Source organism: Ambystoma mexicanum, chromosome 12 (assembly GCF_040938575.1).
Source record: "Ambystoma mexicanum isolate Mex_15411 chromosome 12, UKY_AmexF1_1, whole genome shotgun sequence".
Lineage (NCBI taxonomy): Eukaryota > Metazoa > Chordata > Amphibia > Caudata > Ambystomatidae > Ambystoma > Ambystoma mexicanum.
In genome coordinates, this window is record NC_090936.1 from 1,062,649,522 (window position 1) to 1,062,674,276 (window position 24,755).

The 24,755-nt window shown below is 46.4% G+C and overlaps 1 protein-coding gene across 2 annotated transcripts in view; it reads right to left on the reverse strand.

Annotated features, from left to right (window-relative positions):
* CEP41 (centrosomal protein 41) overlaps positions 1–24,755 on the reverse strand; it is a 562,782-nt gene that overhangs the window by 253,960 nt on the left and 284,067 nt on the right. For both annotated transcript variants that reach the window (XM_069629612.1, XM_069629613.1), the window contains exon 5: positions 15,761–15,830. In XM_069629612.1, the coding sequence (XP_069485713.1) occupies positions 15,761–15,830 (70 nt within the window). The remainder of the gene's footprint in view (positions 1–15,760; positions 15,831–24,755) is intronic.

Genomic DNA, 24,755 nt, shown 5'->3' on the forward strand with positions numbered 1-24,755 from the left:
GAGTTCTCTCGAATAGTCCAGCCCATCACTGCCTTGTTAAAGAAAAACAAACGTTTTGAATGGTCTAGCGAGGCGGAACAAGCTTTCCAGGATTTGAAGACTAAATTTATCTCTGCACCAATCTTAAAACACCCTCGCCCCGAACTCCCCTACATCGTGGAAACTGATGCTTCAAGCCTTGCCATGGGGGCAGTTCTATCACAAAAGGACCCGGTAACCAATCAGTTGCATCCCGTGGCATTTTGGTCCCGCAAATTCTCGCCTCCTGAAGTCAATTACACGATTACTGACAAGGAACTTCTGGCTATCAAGTCTGCCTTTAAGGCTTGGCGGCATTATCTGCTGGGGGCCCGACACACCGTTACTGTGATTACGGATCACCGAAACCTGCAATATTTGAAAACCGCAAAAGCCCAATCCTCTAGACAACTCCGTTGGGCATTATTCTTTGCCGAGTTTGACTTCATAATTACCTATCGACCTGGTACCAAGAACGGTAAAGCCGATGCCCTTTCTCGGATGGGAGTGGAAGAACACTTGATCAACCCTAAACCTGTACCAATCATTCCCGAACAAAGAATTCTGGGTGTAATCACCACAGAATCCATAGAGGAAGTTAAGGATAAAGCCAGGCAACTGGTAACTCCAGCAGACATACAGAATTGGCATCTGCAGGGAAAGGACTTTGCAGTAAAGGACAACTTATTGTATTTCCAAGAACGATTATACCTACCCAGCACAGATTTACAGAAAAAAGTAATCTCTTGTTATCACGACTCTTTAATGGAAGGTCATCCCGGTATAGCCAAGACCTCAGAAAAGATCAAGCGCTACTTCTGGTGGCCGTCTTGGAAAAAGTCATCAGAGACTTTATAATGTCCTGTGGAGTATGCGCCCAAAACAAGAGTCAAAAGGAAAGACCAGCAGGCCTCTTACGCCCTATTGACATCCCACCTCGCCCTTGGCATACGCTTTCTATGGACTTCATCACCGATCTACCTCCATGCTCCGGATACAATACGATTCTAGTAATCGTGGACTTATTCTCCAAGATGGCGCATTTCATTCCGCTCAAAGGCTTGCCAACAGCTGCAACTCTGGCCCGAGAATTTCTCAAAAACATCGTCCGACTGCACGGTTTTCCTTCGGTTCTAATTTCGGATCGAGGTAGTCAATTTATTTCTCATTTTTGGCGAAGTTGCTGTCGGTCGGCTCAAATTGATGTGAGACTATCGACCAGTCCCCACCCTCAGACCGACGGACAAACCGAGAGGACCAATCAAACTCTGGAACAGTATTTACGCTGCATGCTGCAACAAACTGAAAAAACTTGGAAAGATATCCTTTGGATAGCCGAGTATGCCTACAATAACTCTGTCCATTCGGGAACTGGGAAAACCCCGTTTTTTCTTTTGTACGGCAGTCACCCTCGAACCTCGGAGTTGGATCCCCTCCAAGATCTTGAAACACCAGCAGTAGACTACCTGCATTCTACAATCACCCACGCCTTTAAGGAAGCTGTTTCTCACCTTCAAAGGGCTAAAGAACAATACAAGAAAGGAGCAGATCAACATCGGAAGGAAGCCCCTCACTATCAAGTAGGGGATCAAGTCTGGTTATCCACCAAATATCTATCTCTAAAAGGGCCACGCACATTCAACCCAAGATACCTTGGTCCCTATTCCATCACTACCATAGTAAACCCAGTAGCGGTCAAGTTGGACTTGCCCCCGCACATGAAGATACATCCGGTCTTCCACGTCTCTCTATTAAAACCCGTGCAACCTCAAACCCGACTAACCAAATCTCCAAAACCTATCCTAGTTGATGGAGAACTCCAGTTTGAAGTCAAAAGCATTCTGGACTCCAAGATCTCCAAATCTAAACTATTCTACCTAATTGACTGGAAAGGCTACGGCCCCCAAGAGAGATCCTGGGAACCTGCTGAATATGTCCACGCTCCTCGCCTAATCAAAAGATTTCACCGAACATTTCCTGACAAGCCAAAACCCCCGGAGAAGCCCGGTTTGGGAGGGGCCTTGAGGGGGGGTACTGTCATGATCTCTGCTTCCAAAAGGTCAGGGTTTTCCCAACTCCCTTGGAAGCAGATCCATAACCCAGGTTCCGAGTGCCAACCAGTCCCAATTGGGACCTTTTGGACCCAGTCCTGGCGCCAGTGGCACCAGGCTCATAAATATGCCCAGTCCCAGCGCTGGAAGCGCCGGGCTCATAATGCTTGGGTGGACTTACCTGCAGCAGACCATGCTGCTTACTTGCCTGCCAGTTGAGCCTCTGATCCTCTTCTGTTTGGAACTACTTTTCCTGTTGGGTGGGGCTGGAGCCACTCCCTAGATTCAGAACACTGGAACTCTTCTGGAAGGCAGGAACTCTTTTTTTACCAGGAACTCTTTTCTTACTTAGGCGTGGCTGTGGAAGGAGACACCTAAGCACTACAGGAGGCTATTTAAACCACACCCGGTGGATGAATCTTGCTTTGCGTTATTCTGCACCCTCTGCAGCAGAACGCTCATCGTGTCTTCTGCATCCGGTCCTGGGCCTAAGGAAAAAGGCTTACCATCCTGAATCCAGTCTTCAGCAACACCTATAAAGACAAGAAAGAACAAGTTAGCATTCCGGCATCTGAAAGGCAAAGGCTTACCTACTCTTCGTGCGCTCCGGAGGTCTTCACACTGCATTCCGGCATCTGAAAGACAAAAGCTTACCAACTCTTCGCACGCTCCGGAGCCCGTCGGCGCTGCATCCCGCATCTGAAAGACAAAACAAGGTGCGTTTAAAGACATTGGGGAACTTTAATACTCACGTGCCATTACTCCTTTCCACATCTAACCCAGTGGGTATCCCGGCACCCTGCAGCCGCTCCGAACTTGTACCTGCAAAATAAAAAGACAGTTAGAGCGCTTCGTGAAGCTGGCAACAAGCGCTTACTTACGTGCTTCCAGGCGCTTCTATTCATCACACGGGCTCCATCTTCAACTCACTTCAGCCCGTCATCCGCCATCGCCGGAACCCTGCAAAACAAGAGACATCATTATTAAAGACTTTAAAGACATTTGAGTTACTCGAAACTTACCGTTCGTGCAGTAAACGACGGACAGCGGTCCTCTGAAGTCAAGAGGCCTGCGCTACCTATCCAGTGAAGAAACTGGTTACAGCACCCTGCCCCAAGGCAGATGGAGAGCTCGGCATTCACTTACCTAAGGTGAGAGCGTTAACCTGTGGGGGTCTACAGGAGAGGAGAAGAGGAAAGAGATAGGGACACCCCAATAACCCCAGTTCATTAACCCCGTATTTTCTATCTGCAGACATCTTACTCTGCACGTCAGGCATACAGGGCACAGAGGTCCAGCCCAAAGAGCCAACCGGGTGCTGCACATCACCTTTGAAGATACGGTAGTCGCCCAGTCAAGACCGGCGCCTCTGCGAGAATCAGGTGAGCGTTACACTATCGCTCCTTGAATAGAGTTACTAGTAAGAATCGATATCCTGTTTTATGTTACCCCTGTATTAGGCTCACTTTGATCTCTTGTAATTTGGCCAGGGTGGAGAAGAAGCAGGTTTGAGTCCAGAGCTATGTGGGACAAGACAAGCAGAGAAGCTGGTGGGAGCGCTGCACTCTAGTTTCTTCAGAAAAGCCATAAGATCAATGGCAATTCAAAAGGTTATCTGCGCAATTACTCACAGTCGCTTACAGCGTTATTTGCTGTTTTTCAGTAGGTAGTTTAGGTATTTAGTTAGTTAGCTTCAACATCTTTTTGAAGGCATCTTTGATCCTGTAAATACGTGGATTGGTGAGACAGTGTTTACGCTCACACAGATCAGAACTTAATGCTGTTTAAACTGAAACGCTAGCGAAGCGTTCACTTTAACCCTGGGGCGAGCGTTTGCCAGCACGAATTTCGTGTGAAAACACATTTAAATAATTGTGAAGAGAAGTGTTAGTTTCTTGGTGCGCACGCACGCTGGCAGCAATTATTTCCTTTGAAAGAGGCGTCTGCGTGCACGGTCCAGAGGCTGGTGTCACCTTATAGAAACGAGGGCAGGCCGAGTAGTGTTTATTTAAAAAAGCATGCGTGGCGGCGGCAGCAAGCATTTTCTTCATTTCGCTGCCACCGCGCATGAGCAGTAGATTAGTGCCTCCCATCAAGGCACACAGCAAATTGCCCAGGTTAAACTGAGTGAAGTTCAAAGCGGATCATCTGTTCGAATTGGACAGTGGATTTCAGTACAGGAACTGAAGCTACGAACTAGTCATTCCCGTGATTGCTCCATAGACTCATTTCTGGGAGGAAAGAAGTAGTGCGCAGATACTAATGCTTGTACTTGGAAAGTGACTACTGGAGTGAACTTCGCTCCATTCTAAAGAAGAGCGCTTTGATGAAGGGAATGTTTTAAAGGAGGCTGTAAGAAGCGAGAGATTCATTTCAAATGGGAAAACGCAACATTAAAGCAGAAGGGCAGTTTTTACATCTTTAAGCAGTGATTTTTTAAGCATGTTTAGAGAACTCGATTTCTTCGAAGGAAAGCAGCATTCCATTCAAGGGGACAGATTGTCAGGCTGCTACTTGGATAGTTATGAGCTCAAATCCTTAAAAGTAGAATAGTTCAGATTCTTTAAAAGAAAACTACAAATTGCAAGGAAGTTCCCTTTGAAGTTAAGAGGAGCTTCTAAAGTCACACCTTCCAGCTATTCAGGGAGGCATCAAAGTTACTGAAAGCTACAGGGGAATAATTGTGGGGCAACTTGTTTGAAAGGAAATAATACCTGTAACTTTCTCGTCCCCTGCATTTAGTGCCTTCCAATATGTTTGTACTAAGATGCAGGATGGCGCTATTCTCTTCCACATTAGTGGTCGCAAGCTCCAATACTAAAGGGCGATGATCACTTAGTACATTCTCTAGAAAATAGAAATCCTTAATCAGGTTCCAAAAACGGTTTGGGAGGCAACAATAATCAATTGTTGTGCATCCATTAGACCCTATAAAGGTTTCTTTTCCCGGTCTATCACCCTTAGTACGACCAATGGTTGATCTCAGGTTCCATCAGTGCAACCAAGATGTTAACCTAAGTCCATCCCCACATGTTCTGGGATCCATCAATTCCGGGTTGGCAACTCCCAGCAAGAGATCCTTTGTATTATCCAATAGGTCTGGCGGGTTTGGGCATAAAGTTCAATATGATAGCATTCATACAGGGTCTTCACACAAATTGCCATCCAGGCTTCCTGGAAAAAAATGAATTAAAATTGCTGCATTAGATCTCTTATGTCCTTCCTTTCAAATGTGGACCTCGCCCCTGCTATATTCCAAGATAGTAGAGAGAATATGTCACCATTAGGGGCATCTCCACCCCAAGTAATTACCTGCTTCAATAGGGGAGTATAACCAGGTTACTCACCGCAGGGACCACCTTACTCCTAGTCCATAGTCCCCTTTCCTCCATACTTATGGGACATTCCTCCGTCCTGTGGGATGGGACCGGAGCACTTTGTAAAAAGCATCCAAAAATGTTGGAATTTTTTTTTTAGACCTTCCTCTCTTTCTGAGCGGGGTCCATCTCAGTTCCGCCCCGCGCATCGCTCATCAGTTGTTTTCTATCGCCAGGTCAGAGACCCCTTAGCAATAACAGAGGAACCTTATTAGAGGGGACGGCGGTCGGGGGTATGGAGGAAAGGGGACTATGGACTAGGAGTAAGGTGGTCACTAGGGAGAGTAACCTGGTTATACTCCCACGTCCCGTCCCCTTTCCTCCATACTTATGGGAGATTCCCAAGCACTCCTTACAGGAACTATGGGTGGATGGAAAAAAAACCCATACTGAAAAAGGTTCTTCAGCACAGCCTGACCAAACTGAGCATCAGATCTTGAGCACATGTCTAGACAATAAGGCTTACGGGGAGGCCCAAGTAACCGCCTTTGCGATGGTCTCCCAGGGGACATATTTCTAAAAGGCAACCGAGACTGCCTTGCCCCACACCAGGTGTGTATGAATACCTTGAGGAGGCTTCAGCCCTTGGACGGTGTAAGACTCCGTAATGCAGGCAGCGATCCATCGAGATATAGTCGCCTTAGAGGCCCGCTTACCTTGCGGATTACCAAAGGTCACAAACAGTTGAGAAGAACTCCTAAACTTGGATGTTCTGTCCAGATAGAACTTAAGATCCCTTCTAACATCCAGGCAATGCATAACCCTTTCTGCCTCTGAGGCGGGGTTCGGAAAAAAGACCGGCAGGCAGATTGACTGGCTCAGATGGAACTCAGAGACCACCTTCGGCAGGAAAGCAGGATTTGTCCATAGGACCACCTTATCCTTGTGAAAGACCACAAAGGGATGCACCACCGACAAAGCCTGGAGCTCACTCACGCGCCTTGCTGAAGTAACAGCGACTAAAAAGGACACCTTCCACGACAGGTGCTTGAGGTCCACCGTGGCCATTGGTTCGAAAGGTTTATGGCACAACGCCGTCAGGACGAGGCGGGTGCGGACTACAAATCGGAGCATAAAGGCGCGTCAAGCCTGCAAAATGCCTCTTAACCACTGGGTTAGACAGAGAGTAAGAGCATTGGTCAGTAGATTGGTAAGCGGAAACCGCCGAAAGATAAGTTCTGCATGACAGAACGTGAACACCCGACTCTGCTAAGTGGGATACAAAAGACAGTACTGTAAAGACTGGTAGGGGGTGTCTGTACTTCTGCTCTCTATATGGTAGAGGAGAGGCACAGAAGACCCCAGACAAGATTCTCTATAAGGTAGCAATGGACGAGCAATCAAGGCCTAGCTTCTCAGGAGGTGATGCAGGCTGGTTCTTAAGTACAGTGTAGTCCCCGAACCCCCACAAAGGAATGTCCACACACTTTATTACTGAAAACACAGTCTTTATATAATTAATATTCAAAGGTATGTACACGATCACAATAACGCACTTTGTACTCGGAAGTCAATAATGATAAATATATACAATTCTAAAGTGGTACCACTAATGTTATCGAATCTCATTAAAGTGCATCAACTGTACGGTTAAAATGTCACACAGATTAATAACGAGGAAACCAGCAATAGAGATAGGCAGGAACGTAAGATGGTTAAAACAATAGGCAGAATGCTGGCCCTGTTACCTAGACACAGTTCTGTGTGGAGATCCCCCCCCCCCCCACCTGGGCAACCTGTAAAATAAAGATATATCGCACAAGCCCAGTCCATATGTTATCACTTCTTCCTATTAAGGTTTTACCCCCCCCCCAATGTACCTGGTGGAGTAGAGTTCTCCGACGATGCGTCGACCGATCCTTCTTGAGTGCCTCCCTTTCAGGCGGGAGCCACGGATCGTCGAGAGGTGTCGGGGAACTTGGCGTTCTGTGTCGGGAATCGACGCCCCTTCTTGAGTGCCCTCCCTTTAAGGCAGGAGTCACGAGTCGTCAAACGTACGACGGTGAACAGGGTGAACTACGGCAGGGAAGTGGCAGCTTCGTTCCCAGCGGTGCTCGTCGACGACAGAGCGTTGGCGTCCTGCAAGGAAGAGGCGTGCGGGGCACCTCGGTGACGATAGTTCTGGACCGCAAAGAGATGATGAAGAACTGTGGCCCAGCAAGGGTGTCGAGTTGTCGGCGTCTCTGTGGTCTTTAGGTGGCAGGAAACCCACCGGTGGATGATCGTCGACGGTCGGGCCTTCTCCAGCGGGAGACAAGGGGATGACGATGCAGGCGAGAGCGTCCAATGATCAATGGAAGTTCTTAGGCAAACAGGAGCATGGCGGCTCCGGTCGGCGACGGCGGTCGTCGACAGTGGCAGACAACAGTCCGAGTGCTTCTCCTTGGAGTTCCGCAGCAGTCCCCGTATCGGGTCGGCAGCCTGTCAAAGGTCTGTCTACCAGGGAGCGTTGGCAAAGATCAGCTGTGCACGATGGTCCCTCGTAGCTCGGGAAGAGGGCGCCTTACCAAGTCCTCTCTGGGTCAGTCCTTGGAAACACAGCAGCTTTCAGATTGCGAAGGAGAGCAACAGCAATTCTTCTCGTCCAGCAGGGCTTCAAGGTCAAGCGTCAGTTACTCCAGTTATTCATCGTAGTGGACTTCAGCTTCTGAACACGATTCCTAGCAGTGAGAGGTCCCCATATATACTGTTGATCTCCCATTCATTCCGCTGGGTCAAACTCAAGCATCCAATCACGACAACGGCATTCATGCATGCAGGCAGGCAGCCAGCCAATCAGGCACACGAGGTATTCAGGCCATTCACTTCTCTCCAGACACTTGCAACAAGTTGTGTGTATTGGGACAAGTACCGAGCCATTCAAAACTCCAAGCTGCATTCATACCGGGTTCGGGCAGGGCTGTCTCAGTCATTGTGTCAACCACCACATACCAGCCATCCACAACACAGAATGCATATTCGTCACACACTCTATTCACCCAGGTCCCACCCACAGGAGCTACCCACAACATACAGGACTTTGGGAAAACAAGGTAATGGGTAATAGAAAGCAAGAGGCCACCGGGGCCATCTTGTTTTCCATCAGGAATCAACTGATCCCAATGGCAGGGCCGGGGTATCCCAAAGTGGAGGATACTCCGCGTACCTGTCAAATTCAGCATGGAGCTGCCACCAGCCCATACCCTGTTCTGCGGGCCACCCAGAGGTACCCAAAAACATACTAGGGGCACAGGGTTGTACCCCCACCCACGGGTGCCATAAGGGTATCCCACGGGTCCGTTCACCAAACCAAAAGAGAGAGAGCTGCTCCCACTTGAACTCCTGCACGGAAAACACAACAGAACACACGATAAAAAACAGTAAAGGACAAGGATACGGAGGCCCTGTCCCTCCGATGCATTTCCAGCATCACAAGTACCATGTCAATCGTAGCCCACCCTTGGGTCCAACTGCTTGTTTAAACACCAATGACAGAACCTAAGCCATTTGCTTCTGTTCTGGGACCTAGTGGAGGGTTTACTGGCTGCTTGGATAATACGCATGTTATCCGCAGACAGGCTAAGATGTTCTAAAGACTTGAACTCAGGCACCATGCCGCCAAGCTGAGCGATTGTGGGGAGGGGTGCCACAGCTGCTGTTCCCCCTTGTGAAGAAGATCAGGGGTCACCGGTAACCTGATTGGCGGATACACCGACAGGTGTTGAAGTTCTGAGAACCAAAACCTGGCCGGCCACCACGGGGCTACAAGTAGAAGAGAACAGTTCACGAGTTCCTCAATTTGCAAATCGTCCGATGAACTAGAGGCAGAGGCGGGAAGGCATAAGCCCTCATGTTGTGCCATGGAATTTTGAGAGCATCCCCCAGAGAAAAAGCTCCCAGCCCACTTCTGGAGGCATACAGAGGAAGCTTCTTGTTTGCCGTCGTAACAAAGAGGTCCACTTCCGGTGTGCCCCAATGCAGGAAAATCCATGAGAGGACCTCCGCCTTCAACTCCCACTCGTAGCTGACCATCGTCCGCCGGCTGAGGGCATCTGCCGTGACATTCAGCTGGCCCGGGATGTGTACTGCAAGAAGCCAGACACCCTGAAGAACCGCCCACTCCCAAATCTGGATGGACAGGTCCACGAGGGGGGGGGGGGGTAGACTTGGTTCCCCCTTGCTTGTTGATGTAATACATCGACACTACATTGTCCGTGCGGATACGGACCACTTTGTTGGCAATGATTGGTCTGAACGCCTTGAGCGCTAGGAAAATCGCCAGAAGCTCCAGATGATTTATGTGAAGGAGCTTGTCCTGAGGCAACCAAAGATCCGAAACCAGAAGAAGATCCAATGTCGCACCCCACCCCAGAAGGGAGGAGTCCGTCATGACCGTTACCATCGGGGCTGGGTCCTGAAACCCCGCCCCTACCTACAGGTTGCTGAGAGACGACCACCAGTCCAGGTCTGCTGTCATGAAAGCCGGAATCGTTATCAACTTGGAATCTGGATCCACAGCCTGAAGCCAAGAACTCCGAAGAGTCATCTGAGTCCGCCTCATTTTGAGACGGGCAAGAGGAACAGCCAACACGCACGAGGCCATGAGGCCCAGAAGCCTCTGGAACCACCAGGCCGACATGCTCTCCGACTGCGCAAACATCTGACACGTGGCCAACAGATCCGCCATCCTGTCCCCGGTCAGGTACACTCTGCAGTCGATCGTGTTCCAGCGAAAACCCAGGAAAATCAAGTCCTGAGAGACCGTCATGGAAGATTTCCACCAGTTCACCGACAGCCCAAGGTGGAACAGGAGTGACTGAAGATTGCAGGCGGCTTTCAAAGGGCACGGGCTGCGTAAGAGCCAGTCGTCCAGACGGAGATGGGCCGCGATCACCGACGTCTACTTCGTGAAGACACGCGGCGCCGAGCTGAGGCCAAAAGGAAGCACTCAAAACTGGAAGTGCTCCTCTCCCACAGAGAAGCAGAGATATCTCCTGTGTGGATTCCAAATCAGAATATGCATGTACGCATCCTGAAGGTCCACCACGCTGAGCCAATCGCCCATCTGCAAGGAGGACCTTATCTGGCCGGGCGTGATCATCTTGAATTTCTCTTGGGATAGGAAAAAATTGAACTGGGAAAGGTCTAGGATGGTGCGCCGGCCAGCCTGGTTGGGTTTGGGCACCGTAAACAGCCGGGAGTAGAAGCCCTCCCCTCGTTACCCAAGGGGAACGGGTTCCACAGCTCTGAGATCCAGAAGTTTTTGAATCTCGGCTTTTAGGGAGGTTGACCCCGACTACTGGAAAGGAGGGTTGAAGGGTGGGGTAAGCGGAAGCCCACCCGAGCGACTGACAAGAACCACCTGTCCTCGGTCTGCCACGCCTCCCAATGAGACGCAATGCGTCCTCCCACCGGGGTCTCGTGCGAGCGCGGAGAACCCTCATTTTGCAGGCTTTTCAGTGGCGTTACCACCTGAACCTGAGGAGGAGGCTGAGGAGCGAGAGAAAAACCGAGTCCGTTGCTGCCTACGGCGGTTATTACCCGAAGGGGTATCCACTCTACGAGATTTCCGGGCTTGAAAACCTCTAAACCCAGAAGAGGGCCGGCTTTGCGACAACTGTCTCTGGGTCTTAAAAGGAGTTTTAACCAGGACGGACAAGGACTTAGCTGTCTGGGTGCTGTCCTTCGTTTTGGTCAGTTCCACATCCGTTGTAGAATGGAAAAGCTCCTTACCGTCAAACGGAAGGTCCAACACCTTGTCCTGCACCTCCTTTGAGAATTTGGTGGTATGCAATCACGCCTGTCGGGAGGTATCAACTCCCAGCATAAGGCCCCAAGCCGAAGTGTCTACGTGATGAACCGCGGACTCCAGCAGATCCTGGGCTAAGACCCTGGCATAGGACAATCCGCCTTAAAGTCTTCCAGCTTCTCGACAGGAATGAACTCCTCGAACTTCGACAGACCTTTCCACATCCTCATATTTGCCCCTGCTAACACCAGTTCTGCATTGGCCTGCCGGAGCTACAGGGCCGAGTTAACGAAAATCTTCCTCCCAAGGGTGTCAAGGAGCTTGTCTTCCTTCCCCAGAACCCGAGTAGCTGTCGTAGAAGAGGATGCTGCAGGCCTGGACTGTAAAGTGGCAGCAGCCACCACTGTGGAGGAGGGGGGCGGAAAAGATGACAGGGCCACCTCTTCCGAAGAATGCAGACTGTACCGCGCGTCAATTTTCTTATTGACGAAAAGTCCAGAGTGTGGCTTTTCCCAGACCCTATGGACCTCGGCGAAAACATCCTTCTGCAAGAACAGGCCGGTACGCTCCAAAGGAGACAGGGTGAATGCCCCAGAAAGCACACCCTCCTCTGGAGCGGGTGCCTCGGGCACCAGAACATCCAAAAAGCACATCATGTCCAGTACCCGGTCATGAAAAGCTCTAATAGAGCGGGGCTGGTCCTCGTTGTCCTGATCGCCCTGCGCATCATCCGACAGGTCAGGATTCTGCTGAACTGTGTCAGGTACTGCCTTGTCCACAGGGGACAATGGTGGAAGGGTTGGGGGAGGCACCGTAGGCAAGGGCGGAGCTGGCAGAGCCACCGGGTGGAGCCAGAGGCGCAGGTGGGCATATCTACCTAAAAAGACCCTTTTAATACTTCCTTATGGGGTCGGTATGCATGAGCGTTTGAGATTTGCCGAAAAAAGTGTCCTCCGGAGACGGTTTTGGAACTACCGGAGGAGGCCTCTCATGAGGATAATTCCAGGGACGCAAAGGGGATGGTTGCCACACAGGCCGATCCCCCGAAGTGTCCACAAAAATCAAAGGTGCCGACCCCACAGGCAACAAACATTGTGCGGACGGGGCATCTAAGCGTTCCAGTCGTAAACTGGGCGAAACGGATGCGCACAAGGAATTTTATGTTCACCCACAGAACCAAGCCCTACACCTGAGGCCGATGGCGTAGTTGTAGGGGAAGTGCCCAAAATGGCCGCCGTGGTCATGGCGGGAACGGCCGCCATTTTGCCATCACCTGAGGGGAACTGCGGCACGTGATTAAGTGAGGCAGGGGTCTTAACTTTAGCCTTTACGTAAGGAACCTCGGCCGAGCCGGTACTATGAGGCTTGGAATGTTTCTGCGACATACCAATAGCCAAATTAGCCTTCTCAGGAAGGACCTCAGCACTGCCGGTAAAGGAAGAACTTTCCTTCTTTGCCCCCACAACAGTTCAGGCATCGCCACAAGAGCAGGAATAGTGAGAAATAACTTTCACCAATACGGCCTTGCCAGGCCTCTCAGAAATGTCGGTAACTTTAGCCTCTGTACGAGGGACCTCGGACCCATGTCCGGTAACAGCCTTACAAACGTGGGCCTCGAACATCCGTTCAGTAACACCAGGCCTAACCAAGGCCTCAGGGCCCACCCCAGTACATTTGAGGGAAGCCGATAAAGAGGCCTCAGAGCAAGCCTCGGTACCCCATAACTCAGTAGAACTACGTCTACAAGCAGCCCCACAGGAGGGGCCTTGGAGTGTACTCCGGTATCCACAAGCCCCTTACGGAGACCGTCGGAGAAAACTCTGGTACAATTATTAGAAGGCACCTCGGGGCAATCCCCGGTGACAGAGCGGCTAAGCTCTTCCCGGCTCGGGAAGAGCCCGGAAAGGTATCTCCTGGCCGGGGTGCTCTTAAAAGTAAAGAACTTACCGGGCATTTCTTCTTTTCGTCGATAAAAGCTTGAAAATGCAAAGGAGGAGTAAGTCGAAACACCCCCTCCCAGCACTCCAACCGATGTTGGAATCACAGTAAAAACAGGAGTCCCAACGGTGGTCTAGACCCAAATACTCGAGACAAAGAGGATGGGCGTCCGCCCTTGCGAAGCGCCAGTGACACGATGAACAATCTGGAAAGTCTAGTTTGAACGACAGACAGACCAGTACACGATCTCTAGCGAGAGCCAGAGAGGAAAAAAGGGAAGAAAATCTTCCACGGATGCAAGTGCGTTCATTCCCGAACGAGCAGAGAAAAGGACTGATGGGCGATGCGCAGAGCGGAGCAGAGATGGTCAGGGTTACAGCTGCGTGTCGGGCCCCGCACAGAAAGAGTGAGGACTAAAAAATGTTGCAACATTTTTGGATGCTTTTTACAAAGTGCTCGGGTCCCATCCCACAGGACGGAGGAATGTCCCATAAGTATGGATAAAGGGGACGGGACGTAGGAGTATGGCCAATCGGATCGTAACCTCGGGTCCCTTCCCATAGGGTCTCATTATCCTAACCCTTTGGACTTTGGGCTCATGCGCCCCTAGAGCTGCTTTAGTGGTGGTGTCCGTCACAAATGCACAAATCTCGTGCCTGCTTAGAGACTTGATAATCCCCAATGGTAGCCTACCTGAGCCTCTGCTCTAATTCCAGTCTGGTCAGATCAATAATTGGTCGACTAGGATCAACAGGCATTTCTTTTTTGCTCAATTAACCCAACAGTCAAGTGGCTAGTTGCAACTTGTCTAGAAGGCCACCCTCTACATGCCAGGAATACCAAGAATCATGAAGGCGATATATTTTTGCCTGGATGTCCTCAAAAACCTCGATCCCCTTTGTCGCTAGAGCATCTCAACAATTCAATATACACATGTGAAAATTTGAATTCACAAAACAAAAGCAAACATGGCACCCCTTGTAAAACATACAGTCTGATAGAATACGGATGTTTGGGAACAAATTAAACGAGATGGCATTCACACCTAGGGCCTCTGATAAAGCTTTCGCGAATGCTCTTGTAACCATTTTTAGTAAATTAAGCTACTTTTTACAAATTCCTGGGCTGGCCCTGTGCATTTATCTGATATTTGCATCTAGTCTTGAAAGAAGCCCACATTGTTAACTAGCCACTTTCCAGTGCTGCTTGGGTTCATAACATTTCCCCAATGAAGCAGAAATGGCAGAGATCACCAAAAAGGCGAAACATCTTATTGCAGCACTGACGCAGGTTTGCATAATCCCAATGTCAATGGAAAGGAGGGGTTTAGGGCTGCAGAGACTCCAGAAGAGGGACCTGCATCCAGGAGAGACAGCATTTCCATCTCACCTTGCAGTTAGACTTTGAGTGATGCGAGATTGTAGTACAGTGTACCTTTCAGTGACATGGATCAACATGCGGTGTGACCTTTACAGACTTATGGCTTAGCCATGCAGTGACATGTGTTCATGTGTGATTGTGAAGTAACATGAACTGGAAGTGAAGTGACGTGCATAATAAAAGCTGGGACTGCAACGCAGCCTTCATGGTCACATGTGTAAGTGGCGCAGTGCGGCCTTCAAAGTGGCAAACGTTAGTTGCTGAGTCTCACCTTCATAGTAACCTGCGCAAGAAATGCATTGTTGGTAGTGCAGTGTGGCCTTTACGGTAAGAGTACACGAATAACATTTGCCACTTCAAAAAGGTCAGAATGCACTAATAACAAGGTCACACTGTACCGGTTGAAGGTGTCTCTGCAAAGGTCGCACTGGATATGTAAACAGCTCTCTGCAAAGGTCACACTGCAATACTCACTCATGCTACTGGAAGGTAGTAGAGTAATACTAAGCGGAGCCACTGACACTTTGTTACTTGTTCATTTCACTGAAAAGGTTGCACTGCACTATTAGCTGATCAGCACGAAGGTCACAGACTCTTCTAACCATTGTCATTGCACATGTAATGATCCACTAGTAGCACTGTCTTGCAACCCAACGCCGTTATGCTGGATTACTGACTCGTGTAAATTACACGAGTGACATGAGCTAGTGTTGCAGTGTGACCTGGTTTAGATATCCAGTGTGATCTTTGTAGATACACCTACACCTAGTGCAGTGTGACCTTTGCAGTTACATTGGTTAGTAGTGCAGTGTGACCCTTACATGGTTAGTGCTTTGGCAGTGCAGTTTGATAAGAGTGCTGTGACCATCAAGAGGCATGGATTAGTCATGCAGTGCGACGGTCACCAGGAGATCAGATAGTCCGGCAATCTGACTTTTTATTAACATGGGTTAAAAGTGCAATGCAACCTCCGACCTCCACAGTTACAAGAGGTCAGTAAAGTAGCATGGCGTTCGCATGGACAGGATTGCAGTGTGTCTTTCAAAGTGACATGAGTTAGTCGTGTATTGTGATCGTGGAGAGACATGGGCCAATAGTCCAGTTTAAGTGTCGCAAGTGTTGCAGGGGCATGTGTTAATTCTCCTGTATGTTTGCAGTAGGGACCTAGTGTGGCCACTCCAGTGACATGAAAGTATTTGCAGTGGCACAGTTTACTAGGGCAGTGTAAACTTTGTAGTGAGCCTAGGTCCCAGTGCGTCTCTTAGTACCTTCCAGTCTTCGCAGCTCCTCGTCGGTCATCTCTTGAAGTTCATCTGATACAGAGGCAACTTGCAGGGCCTGTTTAAAGACACACAAACACATCCTGTTAAATAGCAACAGTGAAAGGGGAACATTATTTTGGTAGAGGTCTAACTCCTCACAGCGGGAGATACACAACCAGATATTTGGGACAATCCTAGGTGGAACTGGCTGCACTCAATTCACAAGAGACATTGTAGAAACCGGAAGGGTATCCAGTGAATAAGTTGTCAGCAAAAATGTAGTCAATGAAAAAGTTGCAGTGAAAATACTTCTGCCTTGAAAAAGCTCCCAAGCAAAATGTATTAACAAAACTCTGTTGAAAATGTAGTGCTGCTAGGATAATTGTTAGGGTTAACGAAGGCTTTGTGGACTTGTGATTGCCTGGCTTAGGGTTAAAATAAGGGCTAGGGTAAGGATAGGGGTTAGGCTTAAAGTAAAGATTTCGTTTTAACTACGGTAAGATGATTAGGGTAGATATTGCAGGGCTGGTGATGTTTGGGTTTGGTTCGTCGTTAGGGTAGATTAAGAGTCAGGGTAAAAACTAGGCATGGGGTTATGGTAAGGTTAGGGCTAATAGAGTATTGGTTTGGGTAAGTATTAAAGAAAGGGAAGGGAAATTGTAGGGATGGTGAATTTGGCATAGGATAGGGAATAGGATACACCTAATGGTTACAGCAAAGTAAGCATTATGGTAAGTGTTAGAGTTGCAGTTAGGGTAAGGCGAAGTGTTAGGATCGGAGCAAAGGTTTAGATTAGGGCAAGGGCTATGCCATTTGTTGCAAGATGGTGATGAGGTTGGAATTGCGGTCACAGTTAATTTTCTATTGATTTTGTATTGAGTAACAATGCTTTAGTGCACTGAAGTGTTAGTGCTCTGTAAAAGTTCAGGGTAGTAATTAGAATTAGGGGAATGTTTAGGAATGGAGTTAGGATGATTGTGCAGGTTTTATTAAACATTTGGGTCATTGTTAGGGTTACAGCTTTGTACTTTAGTGTATTTAAAAATATCTTTTTACTGGCAACATTTTAGCACTGTGTACTGAATGACGAAATATTTTAAAAACACATTTTTGCTGGCTTCATTTTCACATAGGACCACAGGAAGCAGCCCCTTGCAGAGCTAACTTGAAATACGAGTGCAAGGGGTTGTCTGCAGTGTGATTTAACAGACACACAGTTCATACTGCTTGACTGGCAGTAACACCTGCTAATAATGTATATTTCTGTTAATTCGTACCTAATCAACTAATATAATAGAGCCTAGGTTGAGCATTCACACATATTTGGTTACTGTGCCAGGGCACAGCAAAAGATACTTTCAATGAAGCTTCTTTGCAAGTGCCGAATTTCCACTACTTTCTCCCAGAACCCGTTAGGCATCTTTCAAAACTTATAATTTACATATCAAAAGACACAAAAGTAAAGGCTAACAAGGAGACTGCACATTTACAAATGTCCAGGAACGGATATCATCTTCTTACCAATGGATGAAGCAATGTCATTACATGAGGCAATTCAATAAAGGAAGCCACTATCCCAATAACAAAGTTGTTCCCAATCTCCTCTCGCATGATGCTTTTGCTTTGGGTGAAAGAACAGTTCAGTTATGAACCCAGTCTTCAATCTAAGGTTTCATCTTTTGTTTCCATAGATGTACAATATACTTCTTGGCCACAATCAATGCTCTATAAATACCCTAGAATTGTGTAGAGGCGGTGGTTTAAGAGGCCTTTGTGTTGGGATTTCTAACACCAAGATACCTATGGCGACTGTTGCGCTTTATAAAAAATAATAACATAACAATAACAGAGACACCAGACAATCATGGAATCGGGCACAACACAAACACGAAAAAGCAAACCGAGTTACCATATGAAGTTTTGTAATAACTTCCCCCAGTGCTGTTGAACCCTTTCACACTACCAGAATCAGAGCAAACTGTACCTTAGTATTTACTATATGAACACCCTTCCTCATACAATATTACAGACTAAATGCTTTCCAGGGGCCAATAGGTCTTGAATAATCCTTTGTTGAACACATGCAAGATCTAGGTACAAGTGTGTTTGATTGGGTTTTCCAGAAATCATGTTTTAATTAAGGTCCTTTATAATAAAATGCAGCTCTCTACTTCATGCGCCCTCTTCATAAAACAGGTTTCCTCAATAAACGTCTGCCGCCATGCTTATGCCATGAACATTGAAGCCTGGGAATCACCGAATTTGAAAACCCCATGAAGGAGTAGGAGGATTTGAAATGTAATATTTATGTTTATTCCCAACGCTTTTCCTCTAGTTCTTGGTCAAAACTAGTTCTTTGTCAGTTCTCGGATTGCTCTGATCATGGTATAATAAACAGAAAGTAAAGTTGTTCTTCATTTTTAAAAAAAACATTTCTGTTGGATTTGTCATATCTTCTAGTGCATCATCCACTACATAATTGCAGAGATTAGAATTGGAATAAAGTTGAACATAGAGAACTCTGTTTATCAGTCAAAATAAAAGCTTGAACAAAAGAAAGCAGGAAAGAAAAATAAGAAGTATCGAAGAAAGGGGTGGATGAATGGAAAGAAAGGCGACATAGGATACAGAGGAAAAGGAGGAAAGAAGGCAAAAAGACACATTAAAGAAACAAGAAATGTATAGAAAGGATAAAGGAGGAAAGGAAAAGGGAAAAGTGGCAGGAACGACAGACATTAAGAAAAGATGTTATGGATGAAAGAAGGGAATTAGAAAGGAAAAAGGAAATATAGAATGAAAGGGGGAAAGGAAAGAAAGACAGCTAGGGAATGATGAACAAAATGGTGGAAACAATGAAGGGAGGAAACAGTGATGAAAAGAATAATAGCAGGAAAGAAAGAAAAGTAATGAAGGAAAGAGGACAGCAAAGGAACATAGATTGGAAGGAAAAATGAAGAAAAGAAGGGATGGAAGAATGAGGAAGTGGTGGAAGGCGGAGAGAAAGAACAATGAAATCAACAGGGGAAAGGAGAACTATGGACAGAAAGAAAAATAGTACGAAATACCAAAAGAGACCAGGAAAGAGAAAGAGTGCCAGAAGGAAGGAAAGACAAGAAGGAAGAAAGAAAACACAATGAAGAATGGATGCAATGGAGGAAAGGAAAGCATGCAACAAAGAAGGAAAGTATGCAATAAAGAAAGTATGAATGAAATAAGGATGTCATTAAGGAAAGAAAAAACATCAAAATGAAGGAAATATGCAATAAAGGAAAGAATGAATGCAGAAGAAAAGAAAAGAAAGCGAGAAAGGACGACAAAGAAAGAAGGGAAGGAGGAAAGAAAGAAGGCAATAAAGAAAGAAGGGAAGAAAAAAGGGAAGATTTGTAGTGGAGCAGGTAGACACGTCATCCCTGGCTCTCGCCCCCTCACCTCCATCATACTGCAACAGCAGGAGAAGAGCCCTATGTGGGACACTAGGTATTATCCCCAATACGCACTGTGTGTATGAGAGACGATATGCACTCAGGCAACCATACCGAATGTACCCACGTGCTGTAAGGGTGGAAGGATATCTGCACACACCATTGGGCATCATGGAGCAATAAGTGAAATATGACGGGGGCCAGAGTGACGTCACGAAGGAGACATACGAAGACGTACTGAAATGATAGAAAAATACTTAAGAAAAAAGATTTAACTGAAGAAACAAAAGTAAGCATACGTACAAGTAAGAAAAAAATCATATATAGAAAGATAAAGTAACCTGCTGACAAATAAGTGTATATAAGCAGAAACGCAAGTTAGATGAAAAATATAGAAGCTTGCTGCAGAGGAAAACATAACTTGGCTAGGACGGCCATGATATGATAGGATATATGATATGGCATTTATAACGCTCCTACACACAAGTGTTTCATGATGGAAAGATGGGCAGCGGACTCAATCAAGCTACCACAGAGACAGACCAGGGCTAAAGAGTCAGGAGACGGTGGAAAAACAGCTTTGTGTGAGAAATAAATACGTGTCTATTTGTCCTGGGATCAAGGATGCTATTTCAAGAAATAATTGCAAGGCACAAGGGGAGTCAAAAGGATAGGCCATGTACGTAAGACATATTTCTCTTTGATTAAGGAAAGAAGAAAACATCTGCAAGAGCCAAGTATTGGACAGTTAAAGATGCGTAAACCCTATACAAGGTGGAATGAGCAAGTCTCCAGAGACCAAGAGGAGTAATGACATCCAGTATAATTTAATCAAATAGCAGTAAATAAAAGGTCGAGATAGACAAATTTGCGGTCTCCTCACACGTGATTCGGAAGTCGAAAACAAGGGCTATTGTCAGATCCAGGGGTAGAACGGTTTGAGGCTCTCCTGTGAGCTTAGGGGCATGTTTGGATCAATTTACATTTTCAATGCATTTCATTTCTTTGCTTCTTTGGGTTGGGCCTGAACTCAGGTGCACGGGGAAGCTATCCCTAGCCAAAATGGAGAGCGAGAGACACTGCACCCCGATTGGCTTCTGTCAGTATTAAGACGCTGTGGCCAACATTCTAAACTGTCTTTCATTACTTTTAGTTCAAGAGGCAGGCTGTGGTTTCTAAGCATTCTTCCCAAGTTAGGCCCAAGTGTTCCTGCTTCTAGAAGTGGCAGATTGAAGGACAAGAGAAATCTTCCAGGAGATCAGGAGTCAGGAAAGAAGAGGGATTTCAGAAATATTCAGTTTCAGTCAGCAGCTAAGCGCCAGATACATTTTCCGGAGATTAAATTGACTTATTTAGAACTGTTTATTAAGAATTTCCTTTGAAAGCAAAGGGGAACAGTGTGTGGAAATAATTTATTTTACAATTACTGTAATTGTTCGGCAGCGTGTCTGTAATTTTGGGCTGCAGCAATATTTGGTGAGGCGAGTGTTTGAAACTGTGCGCACAAGGTCTGCAGCAATCATACCTGCGTCACTTCACGAAAGCTACCGATGTGCTTTCGTTGCATTTCCTTAGATGCGAAAGGGGCAAGAGGGCGGTTAATGCGGCAACTGTTTACATAGCAGGAAGTACGCTCTGTTTAACTGCCATGGGTTTCCCCCCTAGTGCCAAGGCCTTTTTTGGTGATTTCAGTATTTCACCATGCAAAGCCTTCTAAAATTTTCTCCTACATTAACCCCTTAAGTGCCAATCCCAAGGACAAGATACCTCGTCCTTGGCACTTAAAACGGTTAAGAAGATCCTTCGGAGACTCAAAGCGTGGCTTGCGCGGTGGCAGAGCTTCTCCTGAAGCAAACAGGAAAACTGAGCCCTCCAGCGGGCATTTCGGAAAACTGCACGAGTGCAGATTAAACATTTGTTTGTTGACATTTTCATTTATCTGAATGCGCTGTAATAAAGAGAACATTCCTTTCAAGTGCGAGTTACCTAAGAAGGCTTTTTTTTGTGGAGTTTTATCTTGCAATCTGAACACTGGAACTTCATGTATCACAGAGGCCGAGCAAATGCATAAGAACTGTTGAAGTTCAGTTTGAAATCTCTCAAGTTTTAAAACTTCAAAGGCAATTTGGTGAAGACTTCTTTATGTTGAAATCTTGCTATTTCCTTAAGACTTTGAAAAGAAGACAAACAACCAAGAAGTCTTGCTAGAAATAATCCCTGAGGCAGTTAGAGAGGTAAATTCAGGTACGGTGCGCGTATACAAGAGGAAAGAGTAGGAGGAGGGTGGTAGGTTAATAAAGAATGTTTAACTAACATGTAAATCTTTCCCATCCCAATGCAGATATCCTCCAGAGTCAAGGCCGAGAAACCGATCTGCTTGTTATTTTATCCACTTCCCCTTTCCGATGGGGGTGTTTCAGACTCAAACATATTAGAATCAACTTGAGGGTGAAACACCTTTGAGGGACTGTGGGGTACAGCAGCCCCTGAGGACATCTGGTGAGAACACAGATCTGACAGAATGAAAGGCCACATACTAAGTCCTCCTGTGCTGTCTTGAACCCACACAGTTCACTATGGCTGTCCTGGGGGAAATGATTATGGATTTGAGAGAGTAATTGAGGGAGATGATTAGTGAGAATCTTGGTTTAGGGAAGAAAGCGGAAGAGTTGAGCGAAAAGGTGGCTCAGTTACAGGAGGCATCTAGGTCCAGGTCTTTTAATGCTAGGTTTTGATATGTGGGAAGATTTTACAAGAAATGAGGCAGAGGATAAGGGAGCGGTGGGGGGTTTAAGGGCGCTCCTAATGCCAGTGCCTCCGGCTCCTCCAGAACGGTTCAGGGGGGATCCCAAGAAGTTTACAACTTTTTTATTTTGAGCAGGCCAGAAGTGTTCACATCAGATACTGATAAGTTTACTTTTATCCTGCCCTATTTGTCTGGAGAAGTGGCCACATGGGCAGGGCTATTAGTCCAACAGACACATGCAGCACTAAAGGATTTTCATTTTTTAAAGGTGGAGTTTGAGAAGATGTTAGACTGGAGAAAGCTAATGTTGGAGGTGGATGGGGAGCTTTTAGAGTTGAAGCAAGGGAATAGAGAGCTGGTCAGTTACATCACTCAGTTTAAATCATTTGTTTTAGAAAGTGGATGTCCCCGTTTTAATGGCAGCTTGCAGGAGGAGCTAGAAGATGCTTTATCAGCGGTTGTTAACCGAATGACTTCTTGTGAGGCTCTAATTGAACTTGTTATCCAGTTGGACTCTCGTCTCAGTGAAAGGAGGGGGGGGGGGGTGTAGGCGAGTTTTGGGAGATGTGAAAACATAACCTTGTGGGGAAAGACCCAGATAGGACTTTTTCAATAAAGAAACTAAATCTGGGGCTCAATAGGTTGGAAGGGTTAGAGGATCCCGATCTAAGGAAGAGAAGGGTAGGCGTAGGGAAAACAATTTGTGTTTGTACTGTGTCAAGAGTGGGCACTACTGCGGCCATTGTCCAAACACCCCCAAGCAATGCCCGGCTCCAGTGGTATTCATTATCCGAAGCCTAAAGATATTGGTGTGTCTACACTCCCTTAAAAGTCCCAGAACAGGCTGCAAGGTCAACTACAAATGAGAAATCTTAGCTTGGGGCCGGACCGAGGAGACGATGGACTAATTGGAAGTAGGGTGTAGTCTGACGCTAATCTTAGCACTTGGGGTCCATTCTGCTTACGTACTGCTAATGAGCGAAAGTCCAAGGTTGGGACAGTGTTCCAACCAATCAGAGGGCCTATGAAGCAATGTGCTATACAATATGGCATGGGCCAACCCACTGCCATTGTTCTGCTATAATCAGTATTACACGTATTTAGAGGTGGTTCGAGGCGGCCTAACAGATAAGGGACAGCCAATACTTTCATTAACACTTAAGTACACTATAGGTAGATAGGTTCCTGTAACCAATCCTTCATTAGGTTTCATAGTTTGCCACATAGGATGACGATGTATAAAACTCTGTATAAACAAGTTTGTGTGTGAGTGTGTGGCCTACAGCCCGTTGTTTCGCCAGATAGCCCTACTTTATTCTATGTTAACAATAAAGTAATACTTTGCCATATTCTTTGAGTCTGTACGGTTATTTGGGTCTGAGATCTTTATTGGCAATTCCATCTACCACAAGAGACGCTTCAAGGTGCTAGAACACAGATAGGCATGAAACATCAGAAACTCTGTGGTACAGAATAATATCGGGGCACGAAGTGCTCCTGACAGCAGCAGTTGTAGACATTCTAGTACCCTAAATATGCTAAGTTAAGATAAAGAAAGCATTAAGAAAGGGAGGTGCTGTGGGATATGAGCTGTAAACATTAATAATTATCCCATTATCTGGTTAATGAAATATTCGGGACAGTGAAGAATTTTAAATGAACCTGAGACACAAGGTCTATGGAAGAAGAATGGGGAGGGAACACCGTGTAAAATCTGAAGGGAAGGGGCAGGTGCCATTGGTTTTAATGTTAGGCACTTGCATCTCCCTTCTTTCTAGCTTCCCCCCACTTACTGTGTTGATTGGCATATGGCACTGGTATTTCACTGTAGAAATGAAATGTGAATATACTCTTTTTGTATCAAATTGTAAAGGTTCTAACCAAATACAATAAAAATACTTTTTTTAAAAGAGAAATATAAAAGAAAAGAGCAAAAGAAAGAAGAGAAAGAATGAGAAAGAAAAGGATACACAAAAGAAAAGTGAAGAAAGGAATGATAGAAAGGAAGAAAGAAAATAAGGCTGATGAAAAAGGGTCTACACATCATTAAAAAAGCATCACAGGGGCACTTTTTGCACATTAGTCCATTTCCGAACAATTGGATCATTGTATTTGCACTACAGAGTATACAAATGTTTCCGGCAGTCAGATCCACTATTGCTACTTTGCAACAGCAGATGGTGGCCGTGAGGGCTGTAGAAGGGTCCTGAAGTGATCAGTCAAGTCTATTATTGATATTTTAAACAGGAGCAAGGGTCTTCTGCGAGGCACTGGAAAGGATGCCCAACTGCATGGCTCATTTGGGGACTTTTCAACGTCAATTTTACAAGTCTGTTGCTCTCTGAGGTGCAACTGGCGATTACTTAAATGCTTTAAATTCTAATGATTCTGGACAGTGATGTGCAGTAGGATTAATATACAAATTCATAGAAAGGAGGCTGTCCTACGGTTCTAGAAACAAATGCGATTTGTTCTCCTAATTGGCATTTCTAAGCAACCTGATTTTTCACTGGTCGTTCGGCAAGTCTAGTACTTTTGCAACTTAGGCTCCCACAGCTGTCCAAAAAAAAAGTCACATTATTGTTTTTAAACAAAACACTTTGTCAGAGGAAGCCGCAAGGCACTAAACAGATCAAACGTTTTGAAAGGAAAATATTTTCAACAGCGCCATTCTTCCTTGACAGATGCAGACTAGAAGAAAAACAAATGAACAGTCTGGAATAATCAAAGAATGACGTAATCATAGCACTAATATATGGTTTACCAATGTGCGTTGTGTGGCAACTGTTTCTGAAGTTACTACAAATAGGGTTCTTCCCTTTGTTCCCCACTG